At 44.6% G+C, this 21,123-nt stretch overlaps 1 protein-coding gene across 1 annotated transcript in view; it reads left to right on the top strand.

Moving 5' to 3' along the window:
* STAB2 (stabilin 2) overlaps window positions 1–21,123 on the top strand; it is a 165,518-nt gene that overhangs the window by 4,155 nt on the left and 140,240 nt on the right. Inside the window, 8 exon segments of the mRNA XM_006769396.2 lie at window positions 1,534–1,670; window positions 6,761–6,846; window positions 7,660–7,729; window positions 13,873–13,968; window positions 15,386–15,511; window positions 16,142–16,338; window positions 18,296–18,429; window positions 20,761–20,894. Coding sequence (XP_006769459.1) covers window positions 1,534–1,670; window positions 6,761–6,846; window positions 7,660–7,729; window positions 13,873–13,968; window positions 15,386–15,511; window positions 16,142–16,338; window positions 18,296–18,429; window positions 20,761–20,894 — 980 coding nt within the window.

Below are 21,123 nucleotides of genomic sequence, written 5' to 3'. Positions count from 1 at the left end.
CCTGAAATCCTTTTATGATTCAAAACTCTCATTGTTCAAGGTTAATCCTTGCAAAGGATAACTAACTGTTCTACTCACCAGCTAATAGTTGCAGCCATGCAGCTCAAATGAAAACACTTTTTTTTTTTATTTGCTTCATCTACTAATTTAAAGCTTAGACAGTCCTCAGTGAGTTTTATTTTTAATTCAGGGATGAAAAATTAGTATGATGTCTTACTTTTGGTAAAATGAAACCTTACAACTGTTAAATTTTAAATTTGTGTTTGCTTAATGTGACTGCACTATATTCTAAACCCAAATCATAATTTTTAACAGAAGTTTCCCAACATTAGCTGGATTGAGTTAGCAATCATATGTGGCAGTTGACTACTCAATTACCAAAGTGGGTGCACATATGCAATTAGATCCTTTTAGAAAGGACGTCTGAAAGACTTAGGGTTCAAGGTTAAAATTATAAAGCAACTTTAGTGAGAACATTTTTATACTGGTTACTTTTTTTCATGGCCATGATTGGCACTCGATTATGTCCCACTCCACTACCCTAAACACACACAAACACATAGAGGAAGGGGTTGAGGGAGAGAGAATAAGGTTAGTGGACTCATGCTCTCTATTTTACAAGTGAATATTTTTAAATAGGTTCTCATTGATTTCAGAGAGGAAGGGAGAGGGAGAGAGAGATAGAAACATCAATGATAAGAGAGAATCATCTATCAACTGTCTTCTGCACGCCCCCTACTAGGGATCAAACTTGCAACCCGGGCATGTGCCCTGACCAGGAATCAGACTGGTCAATGCTCAACCACTGAGCCACACCAGCTGGGCTAGAATTGAAGATTTTGATTTGTCATTCATTTATACTGGAACAAACCCAAGGTTGGTTCTTGAGGGGCCATTTGGCTCTGCACTTGGCTCTCCTTTTTTGCCATCTTTATAAAGAGATGTCCCTGCCAGTATTCCACCCTTTCAAAGAGATTGTCAACTCTATCTCCAGCCCAACTGCCCCTAAAGCCAGTAAATCTGTGGTTAATTAGCTGCATCACCGGCACTGGTTTAGGAGAACAACCTAGAACTCACGGGCACAGCATTAGTAACAGCCCAGGTGAAAGAAACAATGTTCATGGAAGATAACTTCTAAACACCAGAGTCAAGTCAAATCCTGTAATAAGCCATCCATGCAGAGATTCCCTACAAATAGACATTGGTGATTAGCCTCCATAGAATTGCTATTCCAGAACTGTACCTCAGATGATACAAAAACTGTTCCAGGGAACTCATTATATCTCCCTCGAGGAAACTGTGGCAAATGCAGCTCATTACATTACACCGCCTCTCACAGGAATTTCTACATCTACGGTGTCCTGAGCAGTTGGTTTGATTTAAATCCACAGACCCTGTGCACCACATCACTCATGCTCTTTCTCTTCTTTCATTGGCTGCTGGGACACTCAGTGATAAGTTTGAAGTCCACTACCAGCATGTGCCTAGAACCTAACATCAATCCAACTCCCTGAGTTGCTCTGATGATGGGTATGTCCCTCTTTACCCTTGAAGGTATACCTTTGTGATCAGATCATACTCGCTGTCTCTCCCTGGATGCCGCCACATCTGTAGGAAGGACTATCTCCAGCCTCAGTGCTGCCCAGGCCACTGGGGCCCAGACTGCATGGGTAAGTGGCAAACACCCTTCTTGGATTTGGATACTTGCTTCTCAATGTCCCGTTCGATGGAAAATTGAGAGGAAGGAAAATGAGAATGTCAGTAAAAGGAGAATGTCAGCACCTTTTTCTGGAAAGGCGCATTTTTGTCAGGAGGTAGAAAATTGTTCTTGCCCTCTCAGCTTTTCTAAAGAAATCTGCTTTCCTCCAGCCAGAGGTCTGTCTTTAAGAGAATTCCTTTACAATTCAGCAAAAGGGACAGAGGAAAGGCTACCTGTTCTTACCAAAAAAAGGTCACTGACCATAGAGAGGAAGTAAGAATGCTGGATTCTTATGATCTCAAATTTACTGTAAGAAGTTTAATGACAACATCTCAAAGACTATAGTTAATGGTTGGCAACCAAAATAATCATTCAGTCTTCTAAAAATTAAAGTGTTAGGATGGAATAGCAAACTCTGTAATGACCATGTTCCACGGTAAGAAACACTACCAGCCAAGTCTGAGTCAATAGTACAGTTAGACTCTCCTGTGGTCAAGCACAGCACTTGTGAGCTGAAATGGAACTTCTATTCTGATTATAGATGTTTACACTCAAGTAGTGACTGCCTCCTTGCTATGACGTGCAAACTATATGAGATCCCTTTTTTTCTTGGATAGTAAAAAATAAGGCACTTAATTCATGACTTTACCATTTGCTTTACATCTCCTAAAATGTACTGAAAACATCTCCTCAAGTATACACATAAGGGGAGAGATTAGTTCTCTTGAGTTGTTGTTCTTTTCCTGGTTAAAATAATATAAACAGACCTGGCTGGTGTTGCTCAGTGGTTAAAGCGTCCGCTCACTCTTGAAAGGGTTGAGGTTTGATGCCTGGTCAAGGGCACATACCTGGGTTGCTTGCAATTGGATGTCCAGCCTCAGTCGGGTCAATGTGTCTTTTTCATATCGATATTTCTCTCTCTCTCTGCCTCCCTCCCTCCCTTCCACTCTCTCTTTTAAAAAATCAATGGAAAAATGTATCTTCCAGTGAAGATTAACAACAAAAAAACTAATAATAATGATATAAGCAAATTGTATACAGTTTATAAGAAAAAGAACAAAGAAAGAAAAATAGCAACTTGTGTTATGTCACACATATGAGATCCTAAATATTTTGGCTTATTTCTCTGGTTTTGTATTCCATATGGCTTCTAAATAGTTGTGCCCTATTCTACACATAACGTTGTCTCTGGTTTCTTTTTTTAACTACTGAAGAATAGCTTCCATTTACTCAGCATTGCTGACATTAGTTGCTAGAGAAATCCGTGGCCGATATTATCTGATTTCATTCTTAAAACAAATCCTGGAGTTAGACATTTTAATCTCCATTTTGCATATGAGGAATCAGATATTGAAGATGATCTCTTGCCAGTTTCCTTTGGGCTTTTAAGTGATCAAGTAAGTTCAAGTTCAGAGCTGCTGGCACCAAACTTGCCAGGGAGAGAGAAAGACAGGGTTTAGGATCTCCTGGCCCTTCTCTCTGTTAACTGCTCTGCTCTCAGTGTCACCCCAGCATGTCAGCACAGTGTGTTTCTAAGAGATTATTACATCCGAATCAAGCGATTAGCCCAGACTTCCAGATTTCAAGAACTTTTTTGGTATCAAATGTGGTCATATCACATCCCGTCCTTATAGACATCCTGATATACTGGAAAGAACTCTTAGGTTTGCTTTTCTCTCTCTAACCCACAAAAACTAATCTGATGCTACGCTATTCATCAGACACACCGAAGACAAGAAAAGGCTTTGTCCAAGATACAGTAACAGACGTCAGCATGTTCAACATAATGCATGGCAGACCACAGCCAGGAGAGCACAGGCACTCCGGGTTTTAAGTTTGAATCCAATTCCATCATTACTGCTTCGGGCAAGTTACTTCCTGCATAGGCTCCAGCCCTTTTAGCTGTCAATGGGGGTAAAAAGTCCTACTTTACAAAAATACAGTTGAGGCTTTAAAACATCGGTACAGGTGGAAGCACTAGGCAAAGTGCACGACACTACAAAGATACTTTTAAAAAGTTGTATGAATCAATGAATGGGTGAACCGTGGTCAAAACAGGCCTCTGATCGCGAACGGCAAATGAAATGGCACCGTTTCTCCGAGGCCTTTTTAAACCCTGGGTAACTCATAAAGCATGAGCAGGCAAACGGGACTCCAGTCTCTCATGCCATCACACTGTGCTACGTGCACACGTGGCAGAGCTCACACCGAGGATCGAAGGAGTCTTAGGGGGTTCCTTGGAGATTCGGGCATTTTCCTCTGGTAGGGCTCGAGGCCATTGCAGCAAAACCTGCGGAAACCAAGGCGTGGACGTTCTTTCTGCTGCCCTCTCGTGGGGCAAAAGCGTGCTCCTCTTTATCTTCATCTTCCGAACATACTCAGAGTCTCCGAGGGCTTCCTTCCTTTGGTTCGGGAAAGAGATGAGTCCTCTTCTGGGCTGTCGCTTTCACCTCTCCCCCACATTCTGTGGTGATGGCAAGAGATCTTGCCTGTCCTTTCACATTTCCACAAGGAGAAGGCCACTAGGAGCTGCTGGCACGCACCCATCCTTTTCGAGGCAGTGCGGGCTCTGAAATGGCCTTCACTTCAAGGCAAGAGCAGCACCAATTCCTCTGTCACACACTGAGAAATGCATCCATACTCAGCGCCTCTGGGTTGCTTTTTAAATTATTTAACAGTTCCTTCTTCAAGTTAGAGCATACCTCTGTGATCCATTCTGAAAACATGGAAAGCGCAGAAAAGCACAATGAAAAAACATTACTCATCCTCTTCTAAAATTACAGCGTAGGGAATATAGTCCATAATGTTGCAATAGCAATGCCTGGTGTGAGATGGGTGTGAGGCTTATTGGGGTGGTCACTTCACAAATTATGTAAGTGTCTACTCACCAGGGTGTACACCTGAAACTAATATTGTACATCAGCTGTAATTGTTGAAAAATAAACATTATTAAAATGTTTATTCTTCAGAAGTAATATGTGTCTGCTAAAGAAAATTAGGTGGCACTAATAAGTAAAATAAAGAAAATAAACATCAATAAGCTTCCAAAGATATAGGTTCTGAAAATGTTGATGAACTTATAGAATAATATACAGTTGTGGTTCGGAGGCACAGAGATTTGGATTTAACACTTGCTCAACAGCGTATACGTTCAAATACTCTTGATCAATTGACTTTACCAAACTAGGGCTCACTTTTATAGCCTGCATATTGGAAATGATAATCACCATGATTTTTTTGTGAAGACAAAAAAGAGAAAATGAAGCTACTGCTATTAACTGTTGTTATTATTACTATCATCATTACCTTTTGCTATTATTTGTTTGAAATACAAAAATGTGTGTACCTACCCATCGCCTTTATTTAAAATATCATACTTCTAACACAGCTTTTGGTAATTTGTCATTTTCACTTACTGGTGTACTGTGGAAATTTTCTATGCCGATACAAATGGTTTAGTGACACTTTATTGGACTCTTCAGTAAATGTTTCATTGGATGAATGTTTTATCATTTAGTTCACAAATGCATTATTTGGAACATTTAAGTTATTTCCAATATTCCCTTTGTTAAATGAAACTCTAATAAACATCTTATTAGACCCCACCAAAAAAAAAAAGAAAGAAAAAGAAGGCATGAATTCTCACTGGAGGAAAAAATATATGTCATCCTGACATAACAAAGGTGTTTCTACCCATATTTCATGTGCTTCTCCCTCATTGAAACTTGTACTGATTTATCAGATCTGCATATGAAAGTCTTTTCTCATTAGCCAGAAAACATGTTTTTAACCTTGAAACTTAATACACTTAAACAACCAATTTCTAATTGAGATAAAATAGATTTATTTTTATCTGAACATGCCAGTTCTCTTTATTTCACCATCAACGTTAACAGATTTATGCTACAACTCAAAGTAATGGGAAAAGAATGTGGCAAAACAATCTATTTCAAAGGGAAATTACCTTGATTCTTCTTTCTGAGGTCAATGTCATTGAATTATGTGTATTTTGTTTTTTGGTATTGTTATTTGCATTTTTTCCTGTGGTATTTTCTTAGCCATTTGTATCATTATTTGCTTTTTTTTCCCTGTTGTATGTTCTTTGCCATTCACTGCACACGTTGCAAATAACAGACTGTGTGGATTTGAAACCACTCTTTTAGGCATGCCCTTTTTTGGTTTTGAGTGACAAATAATGCTGAGTTTACATGAGGAACCTATTTTATATCAGTTTCCCATACAGACAGTTCCAACCAGAGCTAGCAATGCAATACCAGCACATATTCTCTGCCTAGCTGTAAGCCAAGCTTTTATTTTTTTTCTAATATATTTTTATTGATTTCTGAGAGGAAGGGAGAGGAAGAGAGAGATAGAAACATCAATGATGAGAGAGAATCATTGATCAGCTGCCTCCTGCACGCCCTGCAACAGAGGATCAACCCCCAACCCAGGCATGTGCCCTGACCGGGAATCGATCTGTGACCTCCTGGTTCATAGGCCAACGCACAACCACTGAGCCATGCTGGCTGGGCTGTGAGCCACGCTTTTAAACAAAGATAGTGACATGGAGGAGGCACCTTGGGAGATAAAGTTACAGGGAGATCCTTGGCCTCTTACTGGCAGGAAGTTCATTATCTCCCTCTAAAGAAACAGACAGCCGATGATTTGCTGACAGCGTATAACGGGTAAGCCTCCTGCATGGAGGAAGTCACAATGCAAGGACCACCAGAGTAGCAGGGAGCAAAGGGAAATGTGATAATGACCTAAAATAGCCTTATCAGCTCCCGAGCCTCACAATGCATCAGAAATGTGCCCTCATAGCAAAGTCTAATCTGTCTGTGGAGTGTGGCTGCTGAGAATGTCTTTTATGGCAGTCCCAGGTGACACTGTGATCTGCTGGCCTCCTCTGGGTAACCCCAGGTTTCGCCAGCAGAGTCTTCAGTTCTTTCTGTCCCCTTGGCAACTGGCACACTAACTGGCACACAGTAGGTGCTGTACGCATCCTTGCAGAATGTCTGTGCGCCATCAAAATGAATGAACCTGAGCCCTTTGCTTCCCTAGAGTGCCCAGGAGGAGCCAGGTCGCCCTGCAGCGGCAGGGGCAGCTGTGACGAAGGCATGGAAGGAAACGGAAGCTGCTCATGCCAAGTAAGTTCCAAAACGTGTTCGTCTCCCTTACTCTGCTCCTTCTCCTTAACTTTTGTCCCTCCTTACACACACACACACACACAATGGAGTCTCTAAGAAGCAATACTAGTAAAAAAAAAAAAGTAGACAATCTGCAACAAAATGACTTATCAGAGGCCGGGAATCTTGGAGTGAATCAGTTAACTGCTCAGCCTTGAGTGTGTCCATCTATAAAATGGGTTTGATAGTCATCCTGTGTGATTACATTTGAAGAAAAGTGAAATAAGGTCATAGATGTGATACTTTGTAAAGCTGTACAGGGCTATAGAAATTGTTGTTACCACCACTCTTAGCTCTCGGTGCTGTCCACACCACCAATTGTCAAGCACGGGGTCTGTCATCGAAGAATTTCTTTGGTATCCCATGAAAATGACGTTTTGCAAGTTTCAAGCCTTTGGCTGAAACACAGAGAAATCCTGAAAATGACTGAGCTGGGCTGACTTCAGAAATGCAACTGAAAGAGTTTTTGTTTCGCCCTTGAGTGAAACTATGATGGCGCTGTTATCACTTGCTCTCTATTTATTTCTTTGGATTGGCAAAGCAGCTTTCTTCTGGACTCGCTGTAAAAACAATGATGCAGGGATTGAGGTACCCTTATAACACAAAACAGCAAAGAATAAAGGAAAAACACAAAGAAGGAGCTTCAGAATAGGCACGGGGGGGAGGGATATTTGAGAAATAAGCGCAGACCACACCACCAGCGAGAAGCCCAGGGCTTCCTGGGTAACGCCGATCACGTTGGGTCTAACGTCATCTCCCTGGGGTATTTTGCAGGAAGGGTTTGGTGGAACAGCCTGTGAAACCTGTGCTCACGACAACTTATTTGGACCCAACTGTACAGGAGGTATGTCTGATTCTTCTGGAGTCTAATGCATTTGGAAACATAGAATGTCAAACAGCTACAGACCTCAGAAAGACTGATCCTTGGAGGAAAACACTGAACAGTTATGTATAACCAAGTCTGCAAAAGCAAAGCAAAGAGGTAGTAACAAATCTGATAGAATGCAGTGTTTGAAAAAAAAAAAAGAGTTTCTTGTGGTTTTTAGCATTTGCAGTCAGCTACTCACCAGTAATGCTGTCTGGCAAACTTGTCAAACAGCTACAGACCTCAGAAAGACTGATCCTTGGAGGAAAACACTGAACAGTTATGTATAACCAAGTCTGCAAAAGCAAAGCAAAGAGGTAGTAACAAATCTGATAGAATGCAGTGTTTTAAAAAAAAAAAAGAGTTTCTTGTGGCTTTTAGCACTTGCAGTCAGCTACTCACCAGTAATGGTGTCTGGCAAACTTGGGGGCACACAACTCCATCTCTCCAGACTCCAGGATCAGACATCCCCTGCTCTTTGCCTGTCCAGCTTCTCCCTGAGCTCTTTCCAGATCCTGGTCTCAGCATTGACCTTCTCCTGGGGGGCCTTGACTTCCACCAGAGATCCCACCACATTCTGGTCTGTCCCTTCCTTTCGGGAGTTCACAAAGAAATACCCGAGGTGAGCAGAGATGGTTGGCTCCACTTTGCAGGGTAAACAAACAAACAAACAAACCTGACACTGATTGGTCTAGTCTCTTATTTTGGGTTCCTTCTTTTCCCCAGAAGTAGAGCCTGAAACAAGGGTTCCAATACAAGTAGCATCTTTAGGAGGTGACGGCAGAAACACTAAGAAAGTGACACAGAGGCATTAAAGGTGTGCTGTCGAGACAGAGAGCGGTGTGATGCCCGGAGCTTCATGCCCTGGACTGGGGACTCTTGGAGTCATGGTTGAATACTCACCTCCAAGTTATCTCACCTGAGGGGAAAGGGAGTCACAGTGAGCTAGGCAGAATAAAGACCACCACCACCACCCCCGCCAAAATAAATATGTCCATATCCTCATCCCTTGGACCTGAGACTATATTACCTTGTATGGCAAGGGGGAATTACGGTAGCAGGTGGAATTAAGGTTGCTAAGTGGCTGACCTTGAGAGGGGGAGGATGTCCTGGATTGTCCAAATGGGCCCAGTGCAATCATAAGGACTTAAACGTGGAGGAGGGACACAGCGATGAGATGTGAGAAAGACTCCACCAGCTCTTTCTGGCTTTGAAGGTGGAAGGGGGCCAGGAGCCAAGCAATGTGGACAGCCTCTAGAAGCTAGTAAAGTGAAGCAAACATTTTTCCCCCTCTAGGAAGGAGCAAAACCCTGCCACCTTGACTTTAGTATAGTAATTTTGGATGTCTGACCTCCAGAAATGCAAGGCAATAAATTTGTGTTGTTTTAAGACACTAGGTTTGGGGTAATTTGTAGCAATAATAAGTTATTACATGCAGTCGTGGGCTGGGGGAATTGTTAATTCCCTGCACTTCCAGCCCCCAATGAGCATTCAGGTGGAGGAACCTTCCCAGGAAACCTGTGCAGGATGCTGGAAGTCAGCTGGAATGCACACAGTTGGTAAGGCCTAGAGAATGCGGGCATGGCAGGGACAGTGTCTCCCAGATCCATAGTCACCCAAAAAGGATATATCCTGTGGCCTTTCTCCAACACCACCTTGGTTCTGACTTTTATGGAAAAATCAAATTCAGTAGATACTGCATTGGTTCAAATTTTCTTGAAGAAAATCTACACACACACACACACATAGACATCCTACCCTCATAAGTGTGCACACTCTGGAATAAGTTTTATTGCAATACAGAGACACTGTCTCATTCTAATAATCCCTGGGTTCTTTGAAGGAAGACACTGTTATACCTCCTTATCTTCAGTACCTTTCACAGTGCTATCTGCATGGTAGACATACATCCCACTTTTGTTGGTTAGATGAGTGAGTGAGTGAGTGAGTGAGTGAATGAATAAATAGCCAGATTTACTCCAGCCATGCTGTCCTGACTCAGAACTGTGGCTTTGAGAGACAGGATATAGAGCTCCAACTTCAGACTCAAACTGGGTTTCGGCCCTGACGCTGCTAATTGTGGGAACTTTAAGTTTATAAGAACATTCTCTCTATGCCTTCATCTGTAAAAACAGAAATAATATTGCCTTCTTTCAGATTATTATGAGGATTTAATGAGGTAATCAGTGCATGATAAATGTTAGCGATTATTACCTATTATTCTCCAGTGGCCCCCGATCTTAGGACTTCCTTCATCTGTATATTTTTAAGATTACACATTATATTAAAGATCATTAAAATATAATCAATCAACTGTTTAGAAATAACCTATTTCCTAAATTGGCCCTCCCCTACCATAATAATAGAATTTAAATCACATATTTTAAATAAATATTGAGATGAGAAGGAAGAAAGGCAGCATCTAGCATTGCTTGCTTCCCAAAAAAGCCGAGTCATTGCTCTGGGATGAAAATTCAGAAAGAAGAAGAGTCCATGTTACCTCCAAGAAATTATCTTGGCTACCAATGAGCACAGATATGCATGGAGCTCCCAAACATTTCTAAATAAAGGGGCATTTCTTCACCCTTATTGGTGCCGTGGAGAAAGGGCACGTGAAAGGGAGAAAGTTGGTTTAGAAACCTAAGTTGATAAGAAAACTGGAAACCTAAACTGAGAGTTGGGAGAAAAAATTCCAAACCCTGGGTTCCAGGAGAACTTCAGATGGCGATGAAACTGTTCTGTCTGGGCTGTCCCACGGCGTGCCTGGTCACAGGTGGCCATGGGGGACCTGAGATGGGGCTGGTGCATCTGAGATGCTGAACCCTACATTTTAGTTCATGTCACTTAGTTTAAGTTTAAATGGCCGCATGTGGCTAGTGGCTACCACATTGGAGAGCTCAGCTCCAGAACAGGCTTTGAAATCAAACTAGCCCAAGTTTGAAATCCGCTGCTGTGTGACCTGGGACAAGCTATTTAACCTCTCTGGGCCTTCCTCACCTATAAAGTTGGAATAAGAATGCCTACTCCACAAGATTGGCAACGTAGCAACGCTCATAGCACCATAGCATAAGCACTCAATCAACAGAAGCAAGTATTAAGCGAGGACAAAAGCAATACAACAGTAAGGGGAACACTTATTCACCTAGGAATGAATGAGTGAATGAATGAATGAATGAATGGCTCAGTGATGGCTAGTCACTACCCATTGGCAAGGACTAGGGGAACTTGCAAACCTCTTCAGCCCGACATCCACTGGGTGCCAGTGTTGTTGCATCCAAGGGGGCGTTGGTCTCTCAGAGGAGGCCCGGCTGCTAGAAGTAGGACAGTTCTATTAGCTGCTGTTTATTTTTAACGCCGGCTTTAACCTGCTGCAGGAACAGCCTCCTACCCGCCCGCTGATTCACTCAGACGTGATTTAGAGCTGCATCAGTGAGGGTGTTCATCTCTGTTGCCAAGGCCCTGCCCACTCAGAGCCTCACTCCTGGCCGGGACAGAAGGCAAAGACCACTTTCTCTGACATGACACCCAAGTCAGTCCCACAATCATGTCTTGTTAATGGCAGTAGCTGGCATTTGCCGAGTGCCTGCTGTGTGCTGGGCTGCGTGGGAAGAGGCCTGACCTACGTGATCTCTTTGGATGCTCACAGCAACTCTCCAAGCCGGGTTCCTCCTTTTATGAATGAAGAAGCAGAGAGGTTTCTCAAGGTCACGCAACGATTACAGGGCCAGAGGCAGCACCCAGATGGCTGATTCCAGAGTGTGGGTTCCCAACCCTGCACCATTCTGCCCCTGGCAAGCACCCAACATTAGGCCCCTGATAGGGGATGGGGATCCAAAAAAGGGAGCGATTAGGTCCCCACCCCCAAGGAGCTGGAAACACGGGTGACAATTATGGTCCTGTGTGCACAGCACCAGTGGGTGCTGCAAAAACATGGGAGAGGGAGCAGCTCACTCTGCCAAGGGGCCCAGCATGGGGAGCTTTGTGCACTGTCTCTCTGACCCAAATGGCTGTGGCTTAAACCACTTCAAAGTCACACACCCCAAGCTCCGAGTGTCTCTAGAGTTTGGCAACAAATACCAGGGGCTCTTTAAATGGCATCTGGGACACTTTCTTGGCAGAGGCTGGCAGCCCTGCAGTGCGTGTCAGGAGCTCCCCGAGCTGTACCAGACCAGTTAACCCAGGACAGAGGATGCGCTGGAAGCCAGGACACAGGGAGAGGCTGGTGCCAGATTCCTGGGCTCACACCAGCCAGCCCCGGGGGGAGCGGGGGGGAGGACTAAGCGACAAGGGCAGCCCTTGCAGGGAGCATCTAAATTGGAAGCAGGCGCTGAGTCCCAGTTAACTGCCCCTTCCATCCCCTCACCCTCCTCCATGCTACATGACAACACTCAGAGCACACCCTCCTCGCCCTGCACCTGCCTCACCCTCCTTACCCTCCTCACCCTCCCCTCCCTGTACCTGTCTCACTCTCCTCACCCTCCTCACCCTCCTCACCCTGAACCTGCCTCACTCTCCTCACCCTCCCCACCCTGTACCTGCCTCACTCTCCTCACCCCATTCCTGGCCCTGCAGGTTGCTGTCTCGATGGAAATTTTAGCTGTGCAGTTGTTGGCATGGCCATGAGCTCTGGGAAAGATGTCATGGGGAAGCACAGGCAGGGGAAGGTCTTCCACGGGGCTCCAATCTAACAGGGGAGAGAAATATGCAGATGGAGACAGGGGAAAGCAGCTTTGGCAGCCTCCTGGGTCCCAGCCCCGCTGGGTGTCACCTGCTGAGCATGAGCAACTCCACAGAATATCACCATCAGAGATTCGCTGCCTCCATGTGAAACAAGACAGAAACCAGGCCGCTGAGTAAGCACGTCTGAACAGAGAAGACACCGTGTCAAGAGGCAGCCAGGAGAATCATCCAGCAGCTGCCTGTTCCGGCAACACAAGAGGCTCCCACTCTCTCTCTCTCTTTCCAGTGGCCGCTGCCCTTGCAGCTGACTTGGTGTGACCACTAGCATGTTCCTGGTGGCCTTTGGCTCGCCAGCGTAAACAAAATTAACAGTTGTAGTCGGACGCGATCGTGGACAAAAAGAACATGCCGCTGGCCCCAGAGCACAGATTCTGCTGGGGGAGCTCTGAGATGGCACCGCCGAGGTGGGGGCCTCGGTTGGCCTTGGAGGATGAGGAGGATTTCCGTGGGCATGTGGGAGGGAGCACAGTGGAGACAGGGGCATGGAGGTGGGATGGCACAGGATGCAGGTCCTGATTCTTCCAGGCACCACCTTCCCTAGGCCGCCCCTCCATCTCTTCCCTGGCAACTCCTATTGCCATTGACCTATCATGTCAGAGCACTTCCCACCCGCACTCTGCTGGGCTGTTCTGCCCTTACACGGTGAGCTCTTCGAGGGCAGGGACTTTGGGTCATTCATCCTGCACACAGCACCCTGAACATAATAGGTACTCAACACACGTTTTTAGGAAGGAAGGTCAACTACTGAGTTATCCCATGTGCTGATATGTCTAAAATAAAGTGATGGGAGATGAAAATGAAAAATTAAAGAGGTTGAAGTGAAATTAGAGAAAGCCTTGTTTGGCAGAGGAATTTAGATATCATTTGGATTGGAGAAAGTTATCATGATATCATTATTGATCAAATACAATCGATGGAATGGAGACATGAGAGATTGGACTGCGAATTCAGTTAAAATGCTACTGCAATAGTCCAGGCAAAATATGGTAAGGCCCTAAATGAGGGCAGTTCCAGTGGAGATAAGAGCAAGGGATCAAGGTGAGACACAAAACAACAGTACAAAGGATTTGGTGCTTAGTAGATGTTAACCTTTGCTTTTCCAGTATTTGGTCAGGTTTTTGGTTAGGTTTTTTTAAGCAGGTGTGTCTATAGAAATCCCATGATGTAGACATCATTATCTACATGTTATATATAAATAAATTGAAGCTATTAAAAAGAAATGAAGTCCAGATTAAGCTGGGGTCTCTAGGACCTCACACCTATGGTTTTTCCTGCATCATCGTGCAGATTCTCAATAAACACTATCTGAAGATGTTATCCACCCAGAATCTTTGGGCGATGTCTGTGTCAGGTACTGAAAAACCCCCATTTCCTGTCTGCAGTGTGCAGCTGTGTGCATGGAGTGTGCAACAGCGGACTCAACGGCAATGGAACCTGCGAGTGCTACTCTGCATACACCGGCCCCCACTGCGACAAGCGTAAGCCAATTTCCCCACCGCCAATTTCCTCAGTGCCACACCAGGTCAAAGAGGCACAGGTGTATGCATTTCAGACCGTGCAGGCCAGTGCCCAGCCCAGGGGAATGCTGTTCTGTGCACCCTTTCCTCAGCCCTGGGCACACCAAGGGCTCTACAGGACTGGCCGTTAGAGGCTGGCCACCTCCCCTTCATCCCGCACCGCTGACCCGTGAAGCCACCCGGCCTGACCCACACACAGAAGTCCACCACACTTCTGAGAGTGTGTCTCTTAGCTTCTAGTCCCAGAACATCAAGTGAGTCCTGACTTTTGGCACCTCCCTGTGGATGACCTTCCCTAGAGGGAAGATTTCCAGCAAACCTCACCATCAAGGCATCTCAGCACCTTCTGCCCCATCCAGTGGCCAAGGCCAGGCCTTTCCCAGTGACATCTGCAGATCAGACCTGGAGGGAGGAGGGCTTAAGTTGGGCACTTAGCTCAATCCAAGGGAAGTGTGTGTGCTTTATATTTCTGCTATTCCTTTATGCTTTAGAATTCTAGTTTTTAACACTCACAAGGAATTCCCATTATTTTAATTCTCTGTTCATAATGCTTTACACTAAAATTTTCCCTGTTCAAATTATTGTGTGTTTTCTGTCTCCTGCCTGGACCCTAACTAATATGTTTTCTACCTTCAAATTATTGTGTGTTTTCTGTCTCCTGCCTTGACCCTAACTAATACGTTTTCTACCATTAAACACATACACACACACACACACACACACACACCATAGGTTCCCTAAGATCAGAACTCCTCTCCTGTAATAAAATCCATTGCACATTCAGGTCTGCATATGGACTCTGCATTGCCCCGTGAAAACTGGGGCTTGGAAGACCTGATGCAAGAATGCTAACATTCTGGCTATTGGTCTTCCTATAAGTAATACACTATCTTCTATCTCTGACCCAGGAGTCTCATATCTTCTACCCTCATCCATGAAACTGAATCGGCCAACTTGTTAGCTTTGCACGTTCGCTAATATGTCAGGCTCTTTATAGTTTTTAACAACCCTCTAGGCCCCATCGATATTGTAAAATACTATGCAGTTATTAGACATTAAAGTATATCCTTACAGACCTCCATAGTACATTGTTTAAAAAAAAAACAAGTTTCTAAAGGTTTTAAAGGGATTCCATTTGGTTTTAAAAATCATATAAATAAACATATATGTTATTGTTTGTTGACGATGGTCATTTTAGGAGTGGGATGGGATAGTGAGAATAAGAAGACAGTTAATTTTTACTTCATGCATTCTGTATTTTTGAATTGATACAGCAAACCTGTGTTACCTTTTTAATAATGGGGAATATTGCTTTTGTTGAGTTTCTTATAACTGGTTTTTCTGCTGATGCAGTTACCTCAACAACCTTCCCTTGCAGCCATCCCTGAATGCGCAGCCTTGCTCTGCCCAGAAAATTCCAGATGCTCACTTTCCAGTGAAGATGAAACGAAGCTAGAATGCAAATGCCTTCCCAATTACAAAGGCGATGGCAAATACTGCGAGCGTGAGTAGAATTTCGATCCTGCAAGTTTGTTTGTTAGTTGAGATGTTTAGGTTAGGTTTTCCAACAGGAAAGGGGGGGGGGCGACTCACAACCACCCTAATTTTAATGCAACCACAACTTCTATTTTTCTTCATGAAACTGGAGCCAGACTATCTGGGTTCATATCTCAGATCTGCCTATTACTAGCTGGACAAATTCTGTAACCTGCCTGTGCCTCTATTTTCCTATCTATCAAATGGGGATAATAATGGTACTCACTTTAGAGGGTTGTAAGGATTAACCGAGTTAATGTTTGGTAAATGCTTAGAACAGAACCCAGCACATGTTATAAATTTGATAAGCCTTAGTACTTTCCTTCATGTTCTTTTATATTCAAATCCACACATCACATGGCATAATAATATATCAACACAATATTTGCAGTTATAATCTTCGATGGCCACATGTAAATCTGTTTGATAGGTGAGGGGGATCAGGTAAGGTAAGACAAGGTACTTCTTACTCCTTCTCTTAAAACTGTTGGATTGCCTGTGCAGCTTTGATGAGCTGTGATTGGCAGTCCCTTCACAGTTCAATAGTCCTCCATCCTGGGTGTGGTGACTGCCTCTTATTTTGTCATTGCCTCTCAAGCCATCAATCCCTGTTCACAAAATGTCTGCCACCCTCATGCTCATTGCACGTTCCTGGGACCAAATCAGCACAATTGTACCTGCCGAGAAGGCTACCACGGGGATGGCCAAGTGTGCTTACCAGTCGACCCCTGCCAAATCAACTTCGGAAACTGCCCTACGAAGTCCACGGTGTGCAAATATGATGGGCCAGGACAGGTGAGCTGCTGATGCATGGAGCTGATGCAGGTAGAGTAGGACAGCCCCCCGAAGGTAAAATGGGCCATGGCTACAATTTGTCTTCTGTGCCCTTCCCATGCTCCCTTTCAATGTCCAATTGGGCTTCCTCTCCAGACAGACCTGCACGTGCTCAGGGATAAGTTCAGCATGTCCCCTCCCCAGTCCAACCTCTACACTCACACTTTCCAAGCTCCCCAGTCAAAACTTCACTGTCCTACATCCTCTTCTATCCTCATCCTATACAGACATTGACAAATATATACACAACTCAAATTTGATCAACAGATTAACTGTGAGCCAAGTATTGGGTGACTATGTGATTGACTTTTACCAACAATCCGCCAGTCCCTGTAATTTCTTTGCAAGAGAGGACTCTTATAACCAAAAATACTCTGTCCCAAAGGGGCAGCACTGACAGATTGCAGGGAACAGGGAGGAGATTCTGGGGTGAGAACCTGACCCCCAAATCACATCATGGCTTTAACTGAGAAAATTCAGCCTGACCAGGAGATCCTTGCTGAGGAGTCCAGATGAAAGAGCCCTTTTCCTGATACCTCATCCATCCATCGAATATTTTTTAAATATATTTTTATTGATTTTAGAGAGGAAGGGAGAGGGAGAGAGAAATAGAGACATCAATGATGAGAGAGAAGCATTGATCGGTTGCCTCCTGCACACCCCCCACTGGGGATCGAGCCCGCAACCTAGGCATGAGCCCTTGGCCAGAATCGAACCTGGGATCCTTCAGTCCACAGGCCAACACTCTTATTCACTGACCCAAACCAGCCAGGGCCATCCGTCAAATATTTAGCAGTGCCTCTTGACCCGGAACTGCACTTTGAGTGTGCATGGAGGAAATTCATCCATTCATACACAGGCTATTGCTGCCTGGGTGGGAACCCACACAGTGACGAGTCCCCAGTTGTCTAGTCAGCGCCCCACAGGAATGCTCCTGGTGTTCTCTGCACAAAATCTGCCCAACCTCATCTCCTAGGAAAAAGAATATATCACACGATATTTCTACTGTCAATTTCTAAGGCGGGCTTGCAAGAAATTCAAAGGGCTGAACTCCCTCCCCTAAATGAAGTCCTCTGTGGGCAAGATCCTGTTACACCCTGAACCGAGGTCCCAGGACCTTGGCAGTGAGGTTTAATATATGCTTTGTCTCCTAAAAATGTGTCTCAAGGCAGATTTTCCAGTCTTAGAAACACTCCATGGCTTATAGGGCAGCAGTGCATTCAGTATTTCCATTATTCCAGAGCGAGTTATTATTCCTCAAACTCAGGATTAATATTGCTTTGGGCTGAATAATTCTTTGTTGGCTAAAAATGTGTCTCAAGGCAGATTTTCCAGTCATAGAAACCCTCCGTGGCTTACACGGCAGCAGTGCGTTCAGTATTTCCATTATTCCAGAGCGGGTTCCTCAAACTCAGGATTAATAATGCTTTGGGCTGAATAATTCTTTGTTGCGGGGGAGGGAGCTTGTCCAGACCATTGTAGGATGTTTAGGAGCATCCTTGACCTCTAGTGACACCGCCCCCTGTCCCGTTGTGAAAATCAAAAATCTCCATATACACCCAATGTCATTTGAGTTGAGTGGCTGAAAACCAGTGTTCTAGAGCAACAATACTTCCTGACTGAACCTCACTCCCTACTCGGCTGCAAACGATCTAAAATCAGGAACTATGGAGACCCAGGGTTAGCATGCAAGGAAACTGAAGGGTAAACAACCCACAAGGTGTATGAGCTTCCAAATAGACATGATATAGACTCAGGGCTTCCAATTCCAGACACTTTGACATAGTTGTAGTTTAAGCCCATACTTTGGAACTTCCCTGAGTGGGTTTTTATGGCACAAGATACGAATTTAAGAAGAATGTTGGCTTTGGTGACTAACTAGAACCCTATTTCTTTATCTCCCCTCAACCCCCTGAAGTCTCACTGTGAGTGTAAGAAACATTACCATGGCTTTGTACCCGGCGTGGGGTGCAGTGTGACCGATATCTGCAAATCTAACAACCCCTGTCACAGGAACGCCAACTGCTCCACCATTGCACCAGGCCAGGCCAAGTAAGTCTTTGCAATTCCACCACCTTCTTTCTAAGTGGTGAACGTGGTAGTCAGTCAATGCTGTGTCTGGAAGGATGGGAAATATGTCTTATTCCGCCTATATCCACATCACCCCCATAGCACAATGCAAGGAGCACGGTAGTTACTCAATAAAACTTTGTTTAATCGATGACTCATTCAAGAGGTTTTTTTTTTCCTTTCTAATGGCCATGAGAACAATCTGAAACACAAACCCGGCCTGCTAACGTGGCATGAGGTGGTCAGAGTGCGGGAGAAGGAAAACATAGTCATTGGGAAAACAAATGTTGCAATTCCAGAGATTGACCTCTAATGTATATGCCTGTTTCCTCACCCGTGAAATATTGCTTGTTAACAGTGCAAAACAAGGCCAGGGAAAGTGAATAAACACAAGGGGTGTTTCCTGGACTCCAGGTTTACTGTGGAAAGAAGGGGTTTACTCTAAGTAAAAATATTTGTGTGGAAATTCCTGAGGCAGGGGCAGCTTGTGGGGTGGGAAGAAGGTAGTGTTTGGAGTTTAAAGACCTGGGTTTGAGTCTCTGCTGTAAAATAGCCATGGGGATGCTCCTGCCAGGGGAGAGTCAGGAGGTCAGATAAGGCTGCCTAGAGCAGGCCACACCTGAGCTATAAGGTGAGGCTGGGAGAGGATTCCTGGGAAGGCAGGTGGCCTGAGAAGGGCATCCCAATTTGTTTGTTTTTAAGGCAATTTGGTGGAGCTGGAATTTGCAGTGAATGGCAGGAAGGGGCCTGGCCAGCCATGCTAAGCACTTACATCTTATCCTAGAGGTGATGAAAGCCCTGAGAGTTTTAAGCACAGAGATGCCAGATTTCCCTTTTGGACAGACCACACAGGGCAGAGGGATGAAGGACTGATTTGAGGGGAGGAAAAGGAAGGGCAGAAAGACCAAATCAGGAAGTCATTGCAGCAATCCAAGCAAAGGGTGATAAGACTCTGAAATGTTTGTTCAGCAAACTTTTGAAAATATACCTATTTGCCATGGGACCATATTTAAAAACACAACTGGATTGACGGGTATATAACTGTTCTTTGGAATCCTCTTCTAAACATCAGTTAGACCTGTGAAACGGTATGACTACAGCATCCCCGCATCGCTCTTCTCTGACATGTGCTTCCCTATCTCATGTTTAGTTCCTCACTTACCTCCAGGAGCCTGGTGAGTGTCACCTTCCCAAGCACCTTGCCAACTTCAGTCAGCTGTCAGCCAACATTTGCTGAGTGGTGTGCTAGGCTCAGGGCTTACTGATTCAGCAGAGCGGATTGTTAAATTTTCAGGATTTTGCAAGCTGGTTGGCATCACCTTGGTATTTTGAGATTAGCCAATGTGGGAGTATGAACCATGGAAATTGGCAAATGCTACAAATCAGGGCTCTTCCCACCCACCTCCTTCCCCCCCCACCCCCACCCAGAGACCTGGTCATTCAACTTTGACCAGCACACTATGGCTAGTGCATCATTAATTGCATCTTTAACTCTTTTATGAAACTAAACCATTGTGTAAAGTGTCTGTGGCTTTCATTGTGTATGTATTTATTTTAATTCAGTGACTGATTATTGTACAACTATTAATTAAGTACCTCCTATGGGCCACATCCTGCGCTAGATCCTGGGTTTACAACAGTGAAGGAATAAATACACACATAGCCCTTGCCCTCACTCTCTTCCCAAATTAGATGGGGCCAAATAACCACACAGTTAGGATAGAATTGCTACTGGACTTGGTGGCCAAGAGAGGAGCTATATGGTACCATGAGAGTACACACTGAGGGTAACCTGGTCTACAGTGGGGGCTAACAAGGGGGTGGATAATCTAGGAATATTTCCCTTAGGAAGGGACAGTTGACTGGAGATCTCAGCTAGGATGGGAGGAGAGGGGAAGTGTCTTCTAAGCAGATCAGTGACTCTGCATCTTTATCTGAAGCTTACATTAGTAGCTTACTGTGATTCGGTGGTTCTGTGGAGGGGCCCTTGACCCTGCATTTACAGTAAGTACCCCATGTGCTTCAGATGTACATGGTCTCTTGATCACACTTTGAAAAATACTGCAAGTATACAAATATATCTAGTGTTTATAGATATGCATAATGTATTAACTATCCATTTCTTGTGGGCCTACTCTATGCCAGGCACTGCACTAGGAGTGTTCACTTCTATGTGTGCCTCTCTCTTGGCTTATCCCTGGGCATCGCTTTTCCCATCGTTGCAGACAATGTTCAGATGAGGGAGTTGGATGGTAGGATCTCACCTCTCATTGGCTCTAAGACCCTGCAACTGTGTTTTCACCCTCTCTGTAGATGCACTTGCCAGAAAGGTTACGTGGGTGATGGCTCAAGGTGTTATGGAAATATCATGGAACGACTCAGAGAATTAAACACTGAACCCAGAGGAAAATGGCAAGGAAGGCTGACCTCTTTCATCTCGCTTCTGGGTAAGCAGCTATAGGCACAGATTCCACGTACAGGGCAGCCACCTTTCAGGCAACGGCGACTGCAAGACACAGTCATTCAAAAAGGGGTGGGCAGGCTGGGCAAGGCTTGTCTGTTGGGACCAGCCCTTCTAGGAGGGGTCATGCAGGTGGGAAGGAAAGGACAGGCAGCTGTTTCCAAGGAGATAGGAGTTAGTGGCAGGAGACCCAGCAATGCAATCATTAAGAAGCA

Source organism: Myotis davidii, unplaced genomic scaffold (assembly GCF_000327345.1).
Source record: "Myotis davidii unplaced genomic scaffold, ASM32734v1 scaffold120, whole genome shotgun sequence".
NCBI classification, from domain to species: Eukaryota; Metazoa; Chordata; class Mammalia; order Chiroptera; family Vespertilionidae; genus Myotis; species Myotis davidii.
The sequence above is the reverse complement of the archived record's forward strand: the minus strand, read 5'-3'. Positions and strand labels throughout refer to the sequence as shown.